This window comes from Periplaneta americana, chromosome 12 (assembly GCF_040183065.1).
Source record: "Periplaneta americana isolate PAMFEO1 chromosome 12, P.americana_PAMFEO1_priV1, whole genome shotgun sequence".
In the NCBI taxonomy this organism is placed as follows: Eukaryota; Metazoa; Arthropoda; class Insecta; order Blattodea; family Blattidae; genus Periplaneta; species Periplaneta americana.
The window spans coordinates 85,227,628-85,246,061 of record NC_091128.1 but is presented as its reverse complement, the minus strand read 5'-3'; the positions used below and the strand labels follow the sequence as shown (position 1 = coordinate 85,246,061).

The window sequence follows — 18,434 nt, the reverse complement described above, 5'->3', positions numbered from 1 at the left end:
TGATGTTACTCTTGTCTAATCCATTACTGTTAGTTTACCGTATTTGTTTTATTAAATTTAAATTATTGCGCCCTTCTTATGTGTGAATAATCTACATTATAAATAATACGACGTTTGATAATGTACACAATTTGAACTAAAAGCGAGATACATATAGTATATTATGAAAAATTATACTTACCTTATAGTTTTCATTACTGTTACAGTATCTAGTATTGTATAATTAATTGAAATAAAGCACGCTCGCTTCATTACGAAATTCTTGCACATTCATTTAAGCACGTTTCAACAATTTTCAGTTTCATCGCACGCATATTTTGATGTGTTGACATTATAGATTATGTTTACTCTATCAGTACTTGCCTTATTTCTATATTCGCAATTATGCATCATAATTAAGCATAACGCTACGTATAACTTGTAAGTGCAATTTGTCTACACTTCAATTGTATTTATTCGTTTCATACGGTACTCCAGTCTGATTAGTTTAATATGTTACCAAGGCTAAACTAGCGCTGAGGTAGTTCCCTTCGTATTCATACACCTTGCATATACTAATTAGTTCGGTTAGTTCAGGCTTTTAGTATGCCTTGCTTAGAGGATGAAATGCATCTCCACAAAAAATAAATTCAACTGTTTTCAGTTCAGAAGTTACCGGAATTATACCTCAGCGCTCGTTTAACCCTAGTTAAGTAATATAACCGTATGTACATTTCATAGGAGGGACTGTGGTGAATTTTCTACCTATAAGTAAGGAAGATAACCGTGTTCTGAAGTTTATCCTAAGTATATTCTTCTTTATTAAATCTCAAAATAGCTTCCGTTCTCAACTTAAAATGTTGGCGCAAATAGATTATGTTAACAGGGTGAATTCTCTTCACATAAAAATAACACAGTTTTATAATTATTCCTGCCACATTATGCAACAAATAAATGGAACTAGCCGGAACTTATGCACACATTGCATTGAATAACAATTTAATTGTATTATTCATTTGCTCCCTACTATACTGGGTCGTATTGAATTCTATTTACATAACCTACCAGATGAAGTAACACACAACCGTACGTACCTACACTTATTTCATAGGAGGGACTGTGGTAAATTTTCTACCTACAAGTAAGGAAGATAGATGTGCTAAATTAAAATCACAATATAAATAATTCTTCTTTATTAAATCTTAAAATATCTTCCATTCCAAACTTAAAATGTTGATGCAAACAGGTTATGTTAACATGTAAAACTCCGTTCACATTAAAATAACACAGTTTTGTAACTATTTCTGCAACATATTATGCAATAAGAAGTGAACGTGTCTTATACACACATTACACTAAATAAAATTGAGCACCGACACGCATTAAAGTAATATATTTCACTCAGCTCCGTATACTCAAATAGAAAAGCCCGCCCCATCGAGTGACGTCACACATCCTGCATTACGGCCTGGTCTACTACCTAAGCTTAAAACGAAATTTCGAAATTTGTTTTACATACCAAGGACAAATACTGAATCCCACAAAAATTCCCCAGTTTTCCAAATGTTACAGTTATACAATAAATTACATCCTCATCCGAATGTTGATATTTTCAATATGAATTTATCTAGATACAGAATTATTTGTTATCATATTTTACAGAATATTGTTGTTAGTTAATTTGAAGCTACTTTCACACCTTATTTCAATTTCTCTTTTTTTCTTTCCCTTTGTTCTATTATGTTTCAGTTTTTAATCAGTGTATGTTTCCTTTTCCTTGTTTATGTTTTATCAATTAATTTGTTAGTCGTGAACATTGTAATTGGGCTTTGCCTGCTATGTTCATCAACAAATGAATAAATAAAAAAATAAATAAATAAGGAATGAAATGAAAGACTGCACAGAAGAAAGTGCGCTGTCGACACCTGAGGGAGAAAAAAAATGTAAACGTCCAGACTACCGAAACGCAAATGTAGATGACTTCGACGGGAGATTGACAAAAAAGATATAATTGAGAATTTTTATTTGAAAAAGAAAGAGGGCCACCGGCGTAGCTCAGGAGGTAGCGCGTTTGCCTGCTGATCTGCAGTTGTGCTCGGGAGTGAGTTCGATTCCCGTTTGCGCTGACTACCTGGTTGAGTTTTTTCCGAGGTTTTCCCAAGCGGAAGGCGAATGTCAGGTAATCTAGGGCGAATCCTTGGTTTCATTTTGCCAAATACCATCTCGCCATCATCAATTCAATCGACACTGAAGAAGCTAGTACATAGTTATTACAGTGTCGTTAAATAACCAACTAAAAAAAAAAAGTAGTAACAAGCTTTTACCCCTGCTACAAGAGAGAATTGATTTGAAATGAAAGACAACATTAAGACGAATACTGAAGAAAAAAGATTTCAGGTGGAAGAAGTGTGCAGCAAAAAAAAAAAAAAATTGAGGAAAACACTGTAAATTGGAATACGTGAAGATATCTACAGCAAATAAGAAAGCTTAGGAAAGTGGAAAACCCGATTTTGTATCTGGACGAAATGCGGATAGATAGGCCTACCAATTTAACGTTTCCCAAGTTCTGACACGATAAAAATGTTACGGGAGTTTTGACTACCGTAAATGTGTCCAGAAAACTCATTGTTGTTCATCAGGATGGGGGCGGTGGGGCTAATGGCTTTGTTGAGAGATTCGAATTAATATACACGGCTGGAAAATAAACAGACGATTATCATGGACAGATCATACTCCAGAAATTTTGAAAAATGTGATAATGATAGTCATAGCGACAGCATCGAAGATGCGGAATCTTTTATGTCTGACTCCGTTCCCGTGTAGCCAAGTAAGTGGACGAAGTTTTCAGGTCAGAGTGTAGCGTAAAGTTCCCCCGTCCCGCCTATCTACTCCCTGCGCCAACTCGTAGCGCGAAGACAGTAGATCACGATGGTAGTGCGAGAAACCCAACGAGAGAAAGAGAACTTTCTAACTCGTCGGAGAAACCCCTATCACCAGGCAGTGTGCCCAACTGCAGCGGAATTTGAGGCTTCGGGAGACGTAACGGCGATAATCGAAATCCTCCCGAAATGTAGCAGAATTAAAAAAAAAAAAAATTCAAGTTGAAAACTTAAATATGTATATTATCTCAGAAATTTCCCAAATAAATGTTATTCGTTTTTCTGTAACTTTTGCATAATTATGATATTTCAAGAAATGGCGCTAATGCTTATAATTACAGGTAGAAATCAAAATGTCACTGCTTTCGTAACTGTTATCTGCCATTGTAGCGGTAAGTAACTATAACGTCATTGCATTGTAAGGCCCGTTACACACTTGAGATCTCGCTAGCGAGAAATGTGTTGCGAGAAAGAGGCGAAGAGCTTTCCTCTACACACTTAGCGAGTTCTTGCTATCTCAGGTCACACCTCCCTATGATCATATATGCCAGTGGTCATCAGCACTCGCTGAAATGGGTAGAGTGCATGGAGGGTAAGGAAATTTGCTCCATCGTGCACAAGGGATAGAGACACAGCATACCCGCCAGCAGCCACGAACGCACGCTAGGGCAGTGTCTTGTCCGCGGTTAAGAGACGCTAGCCCTAGGGTGTAGTGTTCTGATGACCACTGATCTATGCACTTCCTTCATGCAGGGAGCATTTTTCTGATTATAGTAATCACTCGTTGGGGGAAATATTACAGGTTATATATTTACGTATATTGTCGTACTTAAATACACCGTGTCCCGCTTAGAGGGATCGAGAAATAAATGCTCATCTTTTAAAATCAGATAAAGATATTGTTGCGATTTACATCTGAGAAAATGCAGAAACTGTCCAAGATTATGCAACAATGGTTTAAAAACAGCTACACGTTCATGCGCATGCGCACCAATGTTTATCGCGGAAACAAGCCTGAGGCCATTCAGTAGACGAGTAGAGCATTTCATCACTGGACCATTCTTCTTCGTCGAGACGACAGTCACAGGAATGTGTATCTGGACATGTTGCAGAACTTTTGTTGTTGACCAACTCTCCCCCCAGGATCGGATTTTCAGCAACATGGGGCTCCACCCCATTACTATGGAGCACTGCGTGACTTCTTGGATGCAAACTTTCCCGATAGGTTCATCAGAAGATGAGTTCTCCTTGCCTGGTTAAGTGTCTGCTTTGGTCACCCGACCTGAACTCCCATTGACATTTTTCTGGGGCTTTGTAAAGGGTGTGTACCAACGTGATAAGTTGACACTTGGAAGAAATGAGGCAACGAATTACAAATGCAGATGCGCTAGTCGCTCCACAATACTACAGAACACTTGGCCAACTTGGCAGGAGGTTGAATGCCGTTTAGATGTCTCCAGGGTAACTCGAGGCGCACACATCGAGTTGCATTGACCATTCTCCGAAACTCGGAGAGTTTTTATATCAAGTTATGTTATAAAACCACTATTTACACTTGAAATTATCACATAAGTAAGCGGAACACGGTGTATTTAACCTGTAAGTACGTATATTATCGTACTTTACAAATTATGTACGAACGCTACTATGTTGAATCTGAATATTCAGATAATGAGGAAATGGAGTTATATGAACATACGTATTTTGTTAATGAAAAAGTAGGCCTAAAATTAAAGCCCGAAATATCTGGAAATCACATTGTACCTCACGAAGATAAGGGCGAGTTTAGAAACACTGATTTCGATTTGGATGCTGATACGTTTAGGCGTTACTTCAGGTTGAATAGACCTCAGTTTTTTGCCATTCGTGATATGATAGAGGATTCTTTGCTATGTTCTGATTAAAATTATGTAAACTGTTAAGACATATAGATACATTATTTCAGATGTTATAATTAATACTATTAAATCTCATCAAAATAAAATATAGCCCTATTTATTTTCAGATCATCCGACATTTGTCTCCAGATTTCTTCTTTAAGTTTCGTGTTTTTATAGTTTTCATCTCGTGTATCATATAAATATGTCTACGGGTGACATCGTATAAGTTCGGTAAGTTTCTGACTGCAATTATCAGCCACCTTTCCTCATTGTCAATAAAACCAATACAATTCATCGCTACCTGTGATATTAATTCTTCACCTTTTCCTACATTCAATCGTCATAAAGAGCATAAATGTCAAACATCTTTGATAAATGTGTCAAGAAAAATCGTTGAACTACCGACTTCAGCGAGAAACTCGCTCGAGGTTTTCGCCTCGGACGAGAATCTCTTCCAATGTGTGGATGTCCATTTGAATCCATGTTATCAATCTTTGAATTTTCTTACAACTCATTTCTCGCTAGCGAGATCACTTCAAGTGTGTAACGGGCCTAAGTGCTTTACTGAGAATAAAATGAAATCTGCAAAATGAAAATGTACACTCTGTGACCTAAAAAATAGGTGATAATATATCAGACACTTCAACCAATAAATGTATAATTTCACATCAACTTCACAGGATTCACCTGGGGAGGAATCTGATTAACTTTTATATTATCTACATGAAAAGTATAATATATATATATATATATATATATATATATATATATATACTTAGATCCAGAACCACACTAGCGATTTTTCAGCAATAAAGCCGTATGCTAACAAATAACATAAATATGAATTTAATTTGCATTGTATGTTCTTGGGTCTGTAAGTAAAGAAATATTTACATTATATTACTTACTACGTATATTCAAACTTTAAGTAATATTATATTATAATATGTTATAATAAGTAAGTAAAAAAATTATAGTGTAAACTATTGTTACAGAGAAGGATAGGTAAAACAATTTTCTTTCAAACTTGTATTTATAAAATAAATACCGATATGTATTAATAAAATAATATCATTACTTATATTTCTCCTTGCAAAATATATCTTTATTAAAGATTAAGCATTTATGAATAAATTTAAAATAAAATGGATATATTTCATAGTTAAGATTTTCGAACGATACACAGTTTGTCAGAAAACACAATAAAATCTATTTGTAATCTCTTAACTCACTTTTTATTCCTCTATATTTATTTAATACCCATTACTTTACCCACAACGTAGTGGAATGTAGCGGAATTTTGGCAGCTCCGTAGCGGAGTTGGGCACACTGTCATCAGGGGAAAAACGCAGTTAAGCCCGGTTCAGACGGTGCTTGTTTCCGTGATGGATTCCAAGGTGGCTGCGTTGATGGCTACCCTGCACCGTCTGAACCGGGCTTTAATAAAGTAACAACATTTTGTCTTGATGGTGTGTTCATAATTGATAATGTATCGAAAAGTAAGTGTGTGTGTGTGTGTGTGTGCGTGCGTGCGTGCGTGTGTGTGTGATGATGATGATGATGATGATGATGATGATGATGATGAGGTGCTGTACTGTATACTAATGTGTGTGATTTAGCGTTGTGCATTATAGGCGATGTTGTCGAGTATGGCGAAGTTCGATACCGTAATCGCCGATTTTCGCTCTGCAGGAGGTCCGTCGTGTTTGTTCCACCTTGTTATAAAAATATTCGCTGTCCTCCACTCCCATTCCTTCATGTCTTAACTGCTAAGGATTTTAGCACAGAGCTTGCGATTAGTTTTTCATATGAAATAAGACTAAGTTTGCAATGTCTTAGTTGCCTCTCTCATATTCGAACATTGCAGGATACTAGTGTGTACAGTGCATATAGTGAGACATTTAGTTTCTAGAACATTAGGGATTGCAGCAAAACAATTGCACCAAATCATTAGGCACAGCAGATTGAGCATTTACAAGTGAGTAGGCGTACTTTTAAACATTTCAGGTTCCATTATATTATTCTTATTATATATGGTACTCCATTATATTATTAGCGTCAATTATTATTAATGTACAGTATTTTATAATGCTTTTGTGTTCCATAGACTTATTTTAGTTTTAATACTCTCTTTAAGGTGAAGTCTTATGATAATCTTCGGTAGAAAACGATAATTTCAATATCATGGTAACATAATTTCATTAAGATCACCTGACAACCTTGATTATCTGTTCAGTTTTGCTTCGCTGCGTTCGATTGTGCCGGTACTCGGGACTTTCACCGGAGCAGAGAGAGCATTGGGTCGGCAACACAAAGATGGCGCTGACCGGAGATGTATTTAATACGGTCTGTTCATTGACGTGACTGAAAAGGAGTCCACGATTTGAGACATGACTTTCAGCGATTATTCAATAGGTTATCTTAATGTTTAATTCAATAATCCTAAATTATTAAAAAAATTAGGTTCATAATTTCTGCTGATGCTAGTCATTTCAACTTCGCCTAGTTGTGTGCCGAGTTGCTAATCTTTCTGATGGCCAATCCGCGTAAAATCACTATTCACATGATCTGGAAATATAGTTCGTTATCCTTTTCAAATCCTTCCAGATGATGGGCTAGGTAGAAGTGGATATATTGAAATTATAGTATGTATTACGGTACCGGTACTGATTTTTACTGCAACTTTTATAGAATAAAAAATGACAGAAGTATTAATTTTATGTTTAGTCAGCCATTTGAAATAGGCTAGTGGGAAAATAGTATAATCATAAGAATTGATTATTACGTAGCCTTCTATTATGATTAGGCCTAAATATTATGCATTATATAACACAATTTTGTTGGAAGAACCACACGATATAATTTGAGGTTCTTTCAATAATTTTATATGGTTTTCTACATTTACATGGTTTTATACATACGTCGGCAAAACACTTGAATATATCTTACTTACTTACTTGCTTACTTACTTACTTACTTACTGGCTTTTAAGGAATCCGGAGGTTCATTGCCGCCCTCACATAAGCCCGCCATTGGTCCCTATCCTAAGCAAGATTAATTCAGTCTCTATCATCATATCCCACCTCCCTCAAATCCATTTTAATATTATCTTCCCATCTACGTCTCGGCCTCCCCAAAGGTCTTTTTCCCGCCGGCCTCTCAACTAACACTCTATACGCATTTCTGGATTCGTCCATACGTGCTACATGCCCTGCCCATCTCAAACGTCTGGATTTAATATATTCGTAATTATGTCAGGTGAAGAATACAATGCGTGCAGTTCTGTGTTGTGTAACTTTCTCCATTCTCCTGTAACTTCATCCCTCTTAGCCCCAAATATTTTCCTAACCACCTTGTTCTCAAACACCCTTAACCTATGTTCCTCTCTCAAAGTGAGAGTCCAAGTTTCACAACCATATAGAACAACCGGTAATATAACTGTTTTATAAATTCTAACTTTAAGATTTTTTGACAACAGACTGGATGATAAAAGCTTCTCAACCGAATAATAAGAGGCATTTCCCATATTAATTCTGTGTTTAATTTCCTCTCGAATATCATTTATATTTGTTACTGTTGCTCCCAGGTATTTGAATTTTTTCACCTCTTCAAAGGATAAATTTCCTAAATTTCCAATTTTTATATTTCTATTTCATACAATATTCTGGTCACGAGACATAATCATATACTTTGTCTTTTCGGGATTTACTTCCAAACCTATTTCTTTACTTGCTTCAAGTAAAATTCCCGTATTTTCCCTAATCGTTTGTAGATTTTCTCCTAACATATTCACGTCATCCGCATAGACAAGAAGCTGATGTAACCCGTTCAATTCCAAACCCTCTCTGTTATCCTGAACTTTCCTAATGGCATACCCTAGAGCAAAGTTAAAAAGTAAAGATGATAGTGCATCTCCTTGCTTTAGCCCACAGTGAATTGGAAACGCATCTGACAGAAACTGACCTATACGGACTCTGCTGTATGTTTCACTGAGACACATTTTAATTAATGGAACTAGTTTCTTGGGAATACCAAATTCAATAAGAATATCATATATAACTTCTCTCTTAACCGAGTCATATGCCTTTTTGAAATCTATGAATAACTGATGCACTGTACCCTTATACTCCCATTTTTTCTCCATTCTCTGTCGAATAAAACATATCTGATCAATAGTTAATCTATTACGCCTAAAACCACACTGATGATCCCCAATAATTTCATCTACATATGGAATTAATCTTCTCAAAAGAAAATTGGACAAAATTTTGTACGACGTCAACAAAAGTGATATTCCTCGAAAGTTACTACAGTTAGTCTTGTCCCCCTTCTTAAAGATAGGTACGATTATGGACTCCTTCCATTGTTCTGGTATAATTTCCTTTTCCCAAATAGCAAGTACAAGCTTATAAATTTCGTTAGATAATGCGCTTCCACCCTCTTGTGTTAATTCTGCTCGAATTTGATCGATACCTGGAGACTTATAATTTTTCAGATTTTCTATCGCAATTTCGACTTCAGAAAATGTGGGTTCGGGTATAAATGGCTCAGCAGTTTGTATTTCAATTTCGTCCTGTTCATTTCTACTTGGCCTATGTATATTTAGTAGTTGCCCAAAATAGTTTTTCCATCTGTTTAGGATTGAATGAGAGTCTGCAAGCAAGTCGCCATTCTCATCCTTGATCACGTTTAACCTTGGTTGATATCCATTCTTAAATTCCTTTATACCCTTATATAAATCTCTAATGTTTTTATTTTTACTATTTGTTTCTACCTCATTCAGTTTTTCCTTCAAGTAATCTCTCTTTTTATTCCTAACTGTATGATTTGCTTCCCGTCTTTTATTGAAATATTTATCTCTATTCGCCTCAACTGGATCCTGTAAGAATTTCAATTTTGCCTGTTGCCTTCTTTCTACTACCATGCAACAATCTTCATCAAACTACGATTTCTTTTTCTTAGTTTCATAATAACCTATGCTCTGTTCAGCGGCAATTTTGATATTATCTCGGATATTTTCCCACACGCTATTAACATCTAACTCTTCCTCAACTTCGTCGGAACTTGCTAATACGGCAAACCTATTTGAAATTTCGACCTGATAATGTTACTTAGTTTCCTCGTCCTTTAGTTTCGGAATATTGAATCTTCTAATATTAACTTGTTGCTCTACTCGCTTGGTTACTGATAATCTTTCTCTTGATTCTTCAGTTACCAAATAATGGTTAGAAGGTTCGAATGTCTACTATGCTAGTTTTATTCTTTTATGAATAAAGAATCCTGTTCCTAATTGGTGATTATCGTTTCCTTCCCCATAATATAAGTAATCTCTTATTAGTGTTATGCCGTTCCCACCTAACCTAACCTCCTGTACTCCCACAAAGTCTATTCTATATCTAGCTAGTTCTTTTGCTACTAATGTTACCCCTCCTGTTCTATATAGACTTGTAACATTCCAAGTACCAAATCTCAAAACCTTATTCCTTTGCTATGGTCATGCCAGAGAATCAGTCCCATTCCGAGGCTTATTGTGACGTTTCGTAACAAGCTGTTTTTTTACGGTGATGGGTTGTTAGCCCTTCGCTCAACCCCCAAGCTGGAGGACCACCCCTCATCGGCTGTCCGCGACTGCTTATTCAATATATTCACAGCTACCCTCCATATCTGGAGGCCGTCTCCTCGATCCGCAGCCTGAGGACGCACCATTCCGTGGTGATAGGGACCCACAATACATATATATATATATATATATATATATATATATATATATATATCTACCGACCTAAAATGTAGGCCTATTTGGAGCTCTGTATTTTGAGGCAGTTTCATTTTTCAAATCAAATTTAATGGTTCAATGAACGTGTAATTATATTTCTGTGCTAAAAGTTATTTTTGTCCTTAGTGACAGCTCACAAAAATGGTGAGATTTCTTGAAATAATATGTACGGATGAAGAATAAGTAGGTATTGGCAACAAAAAATAATGATACCAGTAAACGATTTCTTGCAATGACTGCATTTCGGCTAGGTAAATACAATTAATGTAGCATTATACCATAACATGAAAGCAATGAACAGCCGATTTAATCTGCAAAAAAAATATGTATTTTTATTGTTTTATTGGTTTCATATCATAGTCTAGTATATAGTCACGAAGCTCAATACGTAGGGAATACAGCGAATAGGGATTATAAAGAATGGACACTTCGCGTCGGTACCTTTGATGTAGCCGGACTGATTTCAATGACCTTCAAGCCAGCTAGAGCGTGAGATTCTCCTTTCTCCCTAGAGTTGGCGCTGACATCACACCAGCTAGCAGCGGAAATATAACACATAATTAATACATCTAAGTACATTATGTACTCAAATAAAATAAATTGGATCCATAAAATAATAAATTCGTCATTAACTGTAATGTCTAGGCTCTAGAGTTCCTTTATAATGAGAGTTGAGGCGTTGACCCCAACAACAATTAAAATATGTAATGATTTGATAGCAGTGAAAATGGAAAAACAAAACTCTTATGAGAAGTAAAACCATATACCTATATTATATTATATACAAATATTAAACAAATTTGATACATAATTTTATAATATAATTTATTATATCTGAAATATAAAAAATTATTATTACTACTAGTTTGTCATTGAGAAATAACGAAAAGCTGTTAACTTGAATTTATTTGAAGCAAAGCGTTACTGGATTATGCAATACGGTAGGCGATGTTTGATCCTGTGTCTCAACTCTATACTCAATTATTATCTTAGCATATGCTCGATTACATTAACCTCTAGCGCTTGAAAGTGGAGCTAAACGCTGGCGCACAGAGAAACAAAACACAGGAAAATTTGTTCAGTGTCCATTCTTTTTAATCCCTATTCGCTGGGGAATATGCATACATAGATAGTTGCTAACCACTAGGATCGCTACTATCGCCTCATCACATACAATGTAAAACAGTACCGGCACAGTCTATTGTGCCTAATACCCTCATGAACTCAAGCTTCGTGACTGTATATACTAGACTATGCTCATATGGTGCAATAGGAGTCCAAGTCGTTTATTCGGTTTTTTACTTGCATTTTCTCTGTAACATTTCTAGCAAATATCAGAACTTTTGTGGAGAAGGCTACGAGTCAAGTCAACAATAAGCATCATAGTTATATAAGATGGAAATTATTTAATCAACATGTAATGAAATCATCGCCACGCAATTAAAAGTGTTAATGTGACTTAGAGGACGGCAATGGATTCAGAAATGTTCCAGTGCATCGAAGCGCAAGGGGACCCAGAAGCTCATGCTCGTTCCCTTTCTTATTTCGAAGATTTGAAAAATTCAGAGAAAGGATATCTAGTATGTATGGACTTATTAACTAATGAAAGTCAGTGTGACGACAGCGTAAAATTTTTTTGCTTTAAAGTGATAGAACATTATATAGAGGGCAAATATTCTAAATTAAGGTCAGATCACGAATTTCATGTTGTAAAAGATTTCTTGGGTCGATATATTGAAGTGAGATATAATAATCCAACTTGCAAGACCGATTGCATTGCGATCAGAAATAAAGCAGCACAAATATACGCGATGGCGTTTGTCAGGGAATATGCACGGTGTTGGAGTAGTTTTCTTTCCGATATTCTGAAAACTCTGGCCATGGGTTCGAGAGCAGTAGATCATTATCTTCGAGTGCTTAAAGCTATTAATCTGGAGATCGGGGAGCAAGGATTCCATCGTCAGCAAGATGACTTGACAAGAAACAAAGCCATCAAAGATAAAATGAGGGAGGCAGATACTAGGATACTTGCAGATTCGTGGCATTTTATTTTACACCAGTATGCAGGCCAGGAGCCGAGTATTGTCGCTTTATGCTTGGAAGTTATCAGCGACTACACAGAATGGATAGACGTGGGTTTGGTTACCTACGGTTCATTTTTACAATCAATTCTGAAAGAGTGTTCCAATATCCATACTCGGTTACAGGCAATAAATTTCTTTTACTGTCTTCTCAAAAAAGGATTGGATCCTATTGAGAAGTTCAAACTAATAGAGAATTTAGTACCTCTGTTATCGATGGCTGGTGTATTTAATATACTCGAAGATGACGAAGAAACGTTTAACATTAATGTTGGTATGCTTGTTAATAAAATTGGAGCCAATCTAATTCAAATAGAGACAGATATATGCAAGAAGCAACCCACTATCGATCGTCATACTGTAGAAATGGCTCTGGAAAATAAACTTCCTCCAGCATTATATGTCTTAAAATCCGAAAACTGTAATGTATCTGCAACTGTAATAGAATTCATTAAACTTTTTTTGCGTAGACTTAAAAACAAGACTTGTACTCGTGAAATTGCTACATCTAATTTGGGCGAAGTTCTTAAAATTATATTTAAGAAATATAAAATGAAAGATACGTATAATTTTGATAAAGAAGGCGAATTAGAAATCAACTTCAATGATTACCGACAACAGCTGGGAACATTGCTGAATGCCATTGCGTCTGTGGACAAAGAGTTTCTTATTCATTACGTACGGGAGTACATTACTCGTACTTTGATGAACGAAAACTGGAATGTAGGAAGTTTCAGTGTTCCGGAATGTGCCATCAAGCTTCTGAGAGACCTCGGGGACTCGATTTCAATAAGCTCTAGTGATAATCACTTCGTTAACACAGGCACCAACCCAGAATACACCGTTTTCAGAGATATGATGCACATTCTTGTAACCTGCAGGGTGGACGCTCACCCTCATCCAGCAGTCGCAGTCCAGTTCTTCGAAACTGTAGTGAGATACGTAAATTTTTTTACCCTAGAGCCGGAAAAGATCCCTCCGGTTTTAGCTGCATTTTTAGATCACAGAGGGATGAAATGCAGGAACCCAAAACTGAAAAATCGTTGTGCTGCCTTGTTTTTGAAATTTATTAAACCATTGAAGACGTATATAGCAGACTATGCGTCAGAAGTATTAAAACGTCTACAAGAATTGAATGCTTTTTCGATACTCGAAACTTCGCAACAGCAAAACTGTTGCGTCTTCAGTCAAGCAAATCGGATCATCCTCTATGAGTCTTCAGCCATCCTGATAGCCCACGGATACTTTGAGCCACACCAGAAGAGAGTACTGATAACAGATCTTCTGTCTTCAGCGCTGAATTCATTTTCCAACATCGTAGAACTCATAGCTACAGAACCAGATGCAGAAATACGAAGTTCTCTTGCTCAGAGACTTTGTCACGCCTTTACTGTAACTTCCAGTACCGCCAAGGCTTTCAAAGATCTTGCAATGTTACGCCAATGTGATTGCGTCCAAATATATATGGACGCACTGGATGTCTTCATGTGTTCTTTGCGCATCGCTGACTCTGAACCCAGTGTGAGTAATGCCATGCGACAGCTGATTCATCGCCTGGTGGTATGCCTCGAAGAAGAATTGGTACCTTATCTACCCATCGTCACTAGAGGCCTTCGCACAGCTCGGAGCATTGAATGCGTAGTAGAGAACACCTTTCTGCTGATACAGATCTTGAACAAGTACGGAAAGAAGTTAACAACATTGTTGCAGCAAGACTTCTCCGACATAGTGAACTGCATCTTCAACGCATACAGGGAATCTGCTTCTGACGATGGATACGATAAACGAGTGCTGCAGAGATGTTACCTAGTTTTCGTCATGGCTTTGATAAACAACGAGATGCTGATTGATGTTCTGAGCGTGCAAGACTTGTGGTGCGTCAAACAGATGGTGAGCACCATCGTGATCGGTGGCACGGATTACCCAGACCCATCTGTGCAACGACAATGCTTCTTAATTCTCACCAAGATCGTAGAAGGCTGGACTACTACGGAACCTAATAAATCTAAGAGTTTTTATGATTGCTTGTATGAACAAATTATTCCAGCTTGTTTTAGTGCGCCACTGAAACCGACATTTCTGTTGGGGGATCCAAATTATCAAAAAATTTTGATGCAGTGTATCACATTGTTAGAAGCGATATACACAAAGCTTGGGGATGAATTAATGAAGTACTTAAGGGCACGAATTTTTCCTAACTTAAATTTATGTCATAAGAAAATTGAGGAATTCATTGATTTGCTGGTGAAGAATGAGCGGATGTTCAATGTATACATGAAAGATTTCATTATTGAAAGGAGAACCGCTTTGTATGAAAATGAAGTTCATTCTTGAACAAAGACTTAAAAAAAAACATTAACAAAAATTGTAATTTGTTTATGAAGTGTTGTAATTGTGTTTACTAGATAAAATGTGGCCTTAAAAATATGTAAAGAGCTAAGTTAAATGCTATAAAAACTTCTTTGTTAACAAAATATTATAATATAACGCTTTTCTTCTCTCACACATTTTAAGCCAGAGACATTCAGAGTAAATATTAGTGGTCGCTAGTGAAGGTTTGTCTCATAACATAGAGAAATTCAGAAATTAAAAAACAGAATAAAAAATAACATCTTATAACTGAAGATAATGTATTAAATATACTCCGTAGATAGAGTTATTCACGTCATAAAAGATTATAAAGTCCCGCAATTTTGTTAAAAATAAGTTTTTCATAAAAGGATTAGGCTTACTGCTTAGTCAGCGTATATATGTTTGTATTCCGACGTCATGTAATTATTGTTTTTAACATCGTATTTTTGTGGCTGTGCTAAGAATTTTGAAAATCATAATAATTGTGGTTTTGTGTTAACGTACTTACAGTAACGTATAACTATATTATGCAAATCTAGCTTTCAGGTAAACCACAATTGAAGGGTCCAGGGAAAAAACCAGGTAAGTCACTTTTTTTGTCGAGATGGAGTTTGAGGTGATATTAGATTATCTATGGAAAGGACTATTGTTTAGAGGTATAAAACAGGAAAAGAAACAGATTAGTCATGGGTTTATTTGACTTCAAATTTTTGGCGTACAGGAAAAGATGTAGGTAAGTCAACTGTTTCAGCGAAGAAAACAGGTTTCATGGAAAAAGTGACTTACCTGGTTTTTTCCCTGGACCCTTCAATTTAAAGCCACACAGAGTTTGTGTGCATTCGATGTGGGTTTCTGGTGTCTCTTGTCAGTCCACTCGAGTTATGTGGATATAAAGTGAAAAACTGAGACGGTGTCGGGTGAAGTTCCTGGGTAGCTCAGTCGTTAGAACGTTAGTGCGTTCAGCCAAAGGTCCCGGGACCGATACCCGTCCCTGGAACAATTTTTCCCTTGAAATTATTCAAGTCTGCTTCACAGAGAGCTTTACCTCAAAGCTAGATTTGTAAGAAAGAATCCAGTTTGAACCAAGTCCTCGTTTCTCTCCATTTTCGAAACAGTTATTTGTAGCATGGATAACAAACCGTTTATATCTGCAATATCCAGAAGCCTGAAAAAAAAATAACTAGTATTGTTCGCTACTATACAACAATTACTAGAGAATAATATAATACATTATCTGTATAATCTCTCATAAAACATTCAAAATTCAAATACTATACATCAGCACAATATAAACACAAATAGTAATGGGGTCTACAGACACCCCATACACTAAACGAACCGTATCACTACTGAGAAGTACAATTGAACTGTAATTTATGATTTGGTAAGCAGGAACAACAATGGAAAGCTACCAAAAAGATTGAAAGTGTAGCCCACATAACATCGGGAGTATTCCAGGAAATAAGTATGTGGGGGTCTGGTGGACAATACTGCTAGTAGTGATTCTGATTAAATATATTTATTATTACATTGTTGTTTCTCGCTCAAGTGTGCAGATAGTCAGTACAGGAGTGTGATGTCTGCAACCTAGAAACTAACCTGCGATTGCTTCCCTTCCAATGCTAATACCGCATACACAACAATGAAACGTAGTGTTCAAAATATAATTTTCAAAAATATATGTAAGCTACTTTCAACTACACAATATACTACTGAGCACATTAATAGCTAAAGATAAGAATTTATACCACAACATGAGGATATTAGGTTAGTTGTGCATTGACTGTCGTTACGTCATCAATAACGTGACGCCTGAGGTATGGCCAGGTTACAACTGAAATGTGTTATGTATCGCAGCAATTGAATGGGGATGTGCTTGTCGTGCGTAGGGTTCAGCGTTGTGCCCCGGCAATTGGTTTATTTACATTTCACTGCGATTCGTTGATTGGCTAACCAACTAAAGCTGCAACCTCACTCTGCTTGTATATACCACGGCAGAGTTCTCTAACAGGTACTCCAGTGTATAGATAATAATACAGTATAGACACTTCGCGTCGGTACCTTTGATGTAGCAGGACTGATTTCAATGACCTCCAAACCAGTTTGAGCGTGAGATTCTAGTTTCTCCCAGGAGCTGGCACTGACATCACACCAGCTAGCAGTCGACACAGCGGAAATATAACACATACAATTAATACATCTAGGTATATTATGTAGCCTACTCAAATAAAATAAATTGGACCGATGAAATAAAAAATCTGTCATTAACTGTAATGTGTAGACTCTAGAGTTCCTTTATAATGAGAGTTGAGACGTTGACCCTAACAACAATTAAAATATGTAATGATTTGATAGCGCTGAAAATGGAAAAACAAAACTCCTATGAGAAGTAAAACCAAATACCTATATTATATTGTATACAAATATTAAACGAATTTGATACATAATGTTATATTATATTATTTTATAATGTAATTTATTATACTGTATATAAAATATAAAAAAAAAATATTACAACTAGTTTGTCACTGAGAAATAAGGAAAAGCTGTTAACTTGAATTTATTTGAAGCAAAGCGTTATTGGATTATGCAGTAAGGTAGGCGATGTTTGGATCCTGTGTCTCAACTGTATATTCATTTATTTATCTAACCTCTAGCGCTTGAAAGTGGAACTAAACGCCGGAGCACAGAGAAACAAAACACAGGAAAATTCGCTCAGTGTTCATTCTTTGTAATCCTTATTCGCTGGGTACTCATGCACCTCCATTGCAGCTACGCCCACTCTCTCAGCAACGAACACTCTAAGCATACTTAACCTTGTAGCCTCTGTGGATAAATTCCTATCTTTATTAACAACATATTTCCATTTCCTATTTTAAGGATTTCTCCTATAATTTTTCATTTCAATTCAATGAAATAAATTATTGTCTTGACAATACTGAATACTGGGCCAGTAGCATTCGGTATCATTTGAACTACGCTATAGCCGCCCTGGTGGTCCAGTGGCTACAGCCCTGAACATATGATCCTTTGGACCCGGTTTCAGTTCCAGATAACTCCCGATTTATAACTTGTGTTGAGCAAGCTCGTGGTCCAGCTAACATAGCGGTTTTATCCGAGAGCTCCGGTTCCCCTGTGACATCTCGTCTCGTCTCGTCTCGTCTCGTCTCGTCTCGTCTCGTCTCGTCTCGTCTCATCTCAACGCGGGTGTAGCAAAGACCAGCCTCCTACGGTGCACTCTGCCCAACGATTCTGTCGGTAAACTAGTTTCATATGGGTGAAAGACGAAAATTTAAGTACAGTACTCGCCATTATATTAAAAAAAAGTTTGATTCTAATTCGCAGAGAGCAATCAGTGTAATCTATACTAATAATAAATCTGTAGCCGAAATTTTTCTGGTAATTTTCGATTTTCCAAAAATAATTGGTCCTAACATATATAATTAACCATCCTGAAACCGAAAATCGCTTTTTTGAAATTTTTATT

General features: G+C 36.4%; 1 protein-coding gene across 1 annotated transcript; it reads left to right on the top strand.

Annotated features, from left to right (window-relative positions):
* The first annotated feature begins 11,895 nt into the window (after positions 1–11,895).
* LOC138710054 (exportin-T-like) lies at positions 11,896–15,206 on the top strand. The gene has a single exon (XM_069840703.1). The coding sequence runs from the start codon at positions 11,987–11,989 to the stop codon at positions 14,927–14,929; it is 2,943 nt and encodes a 980-aa protein (XP_069696804.1). The 5' UTR covers positions 11,896–11,986; the 3' UTR covers positions 14,930–15,206.
* The last annotated feature ends 3,228 nt before the right edge of the window (positions 15,207–18,434 follow it).

Bases quoted from the DNA above. Each gene is read 5' to 3' on its own strand.
- LOC138710054 (XM_069840703.1), top strand. From the start codon at position 11,987: ATGGATTCAGAAATGTTCCAGTGCATCGAAGCGCAAGGGGACCCAGAA.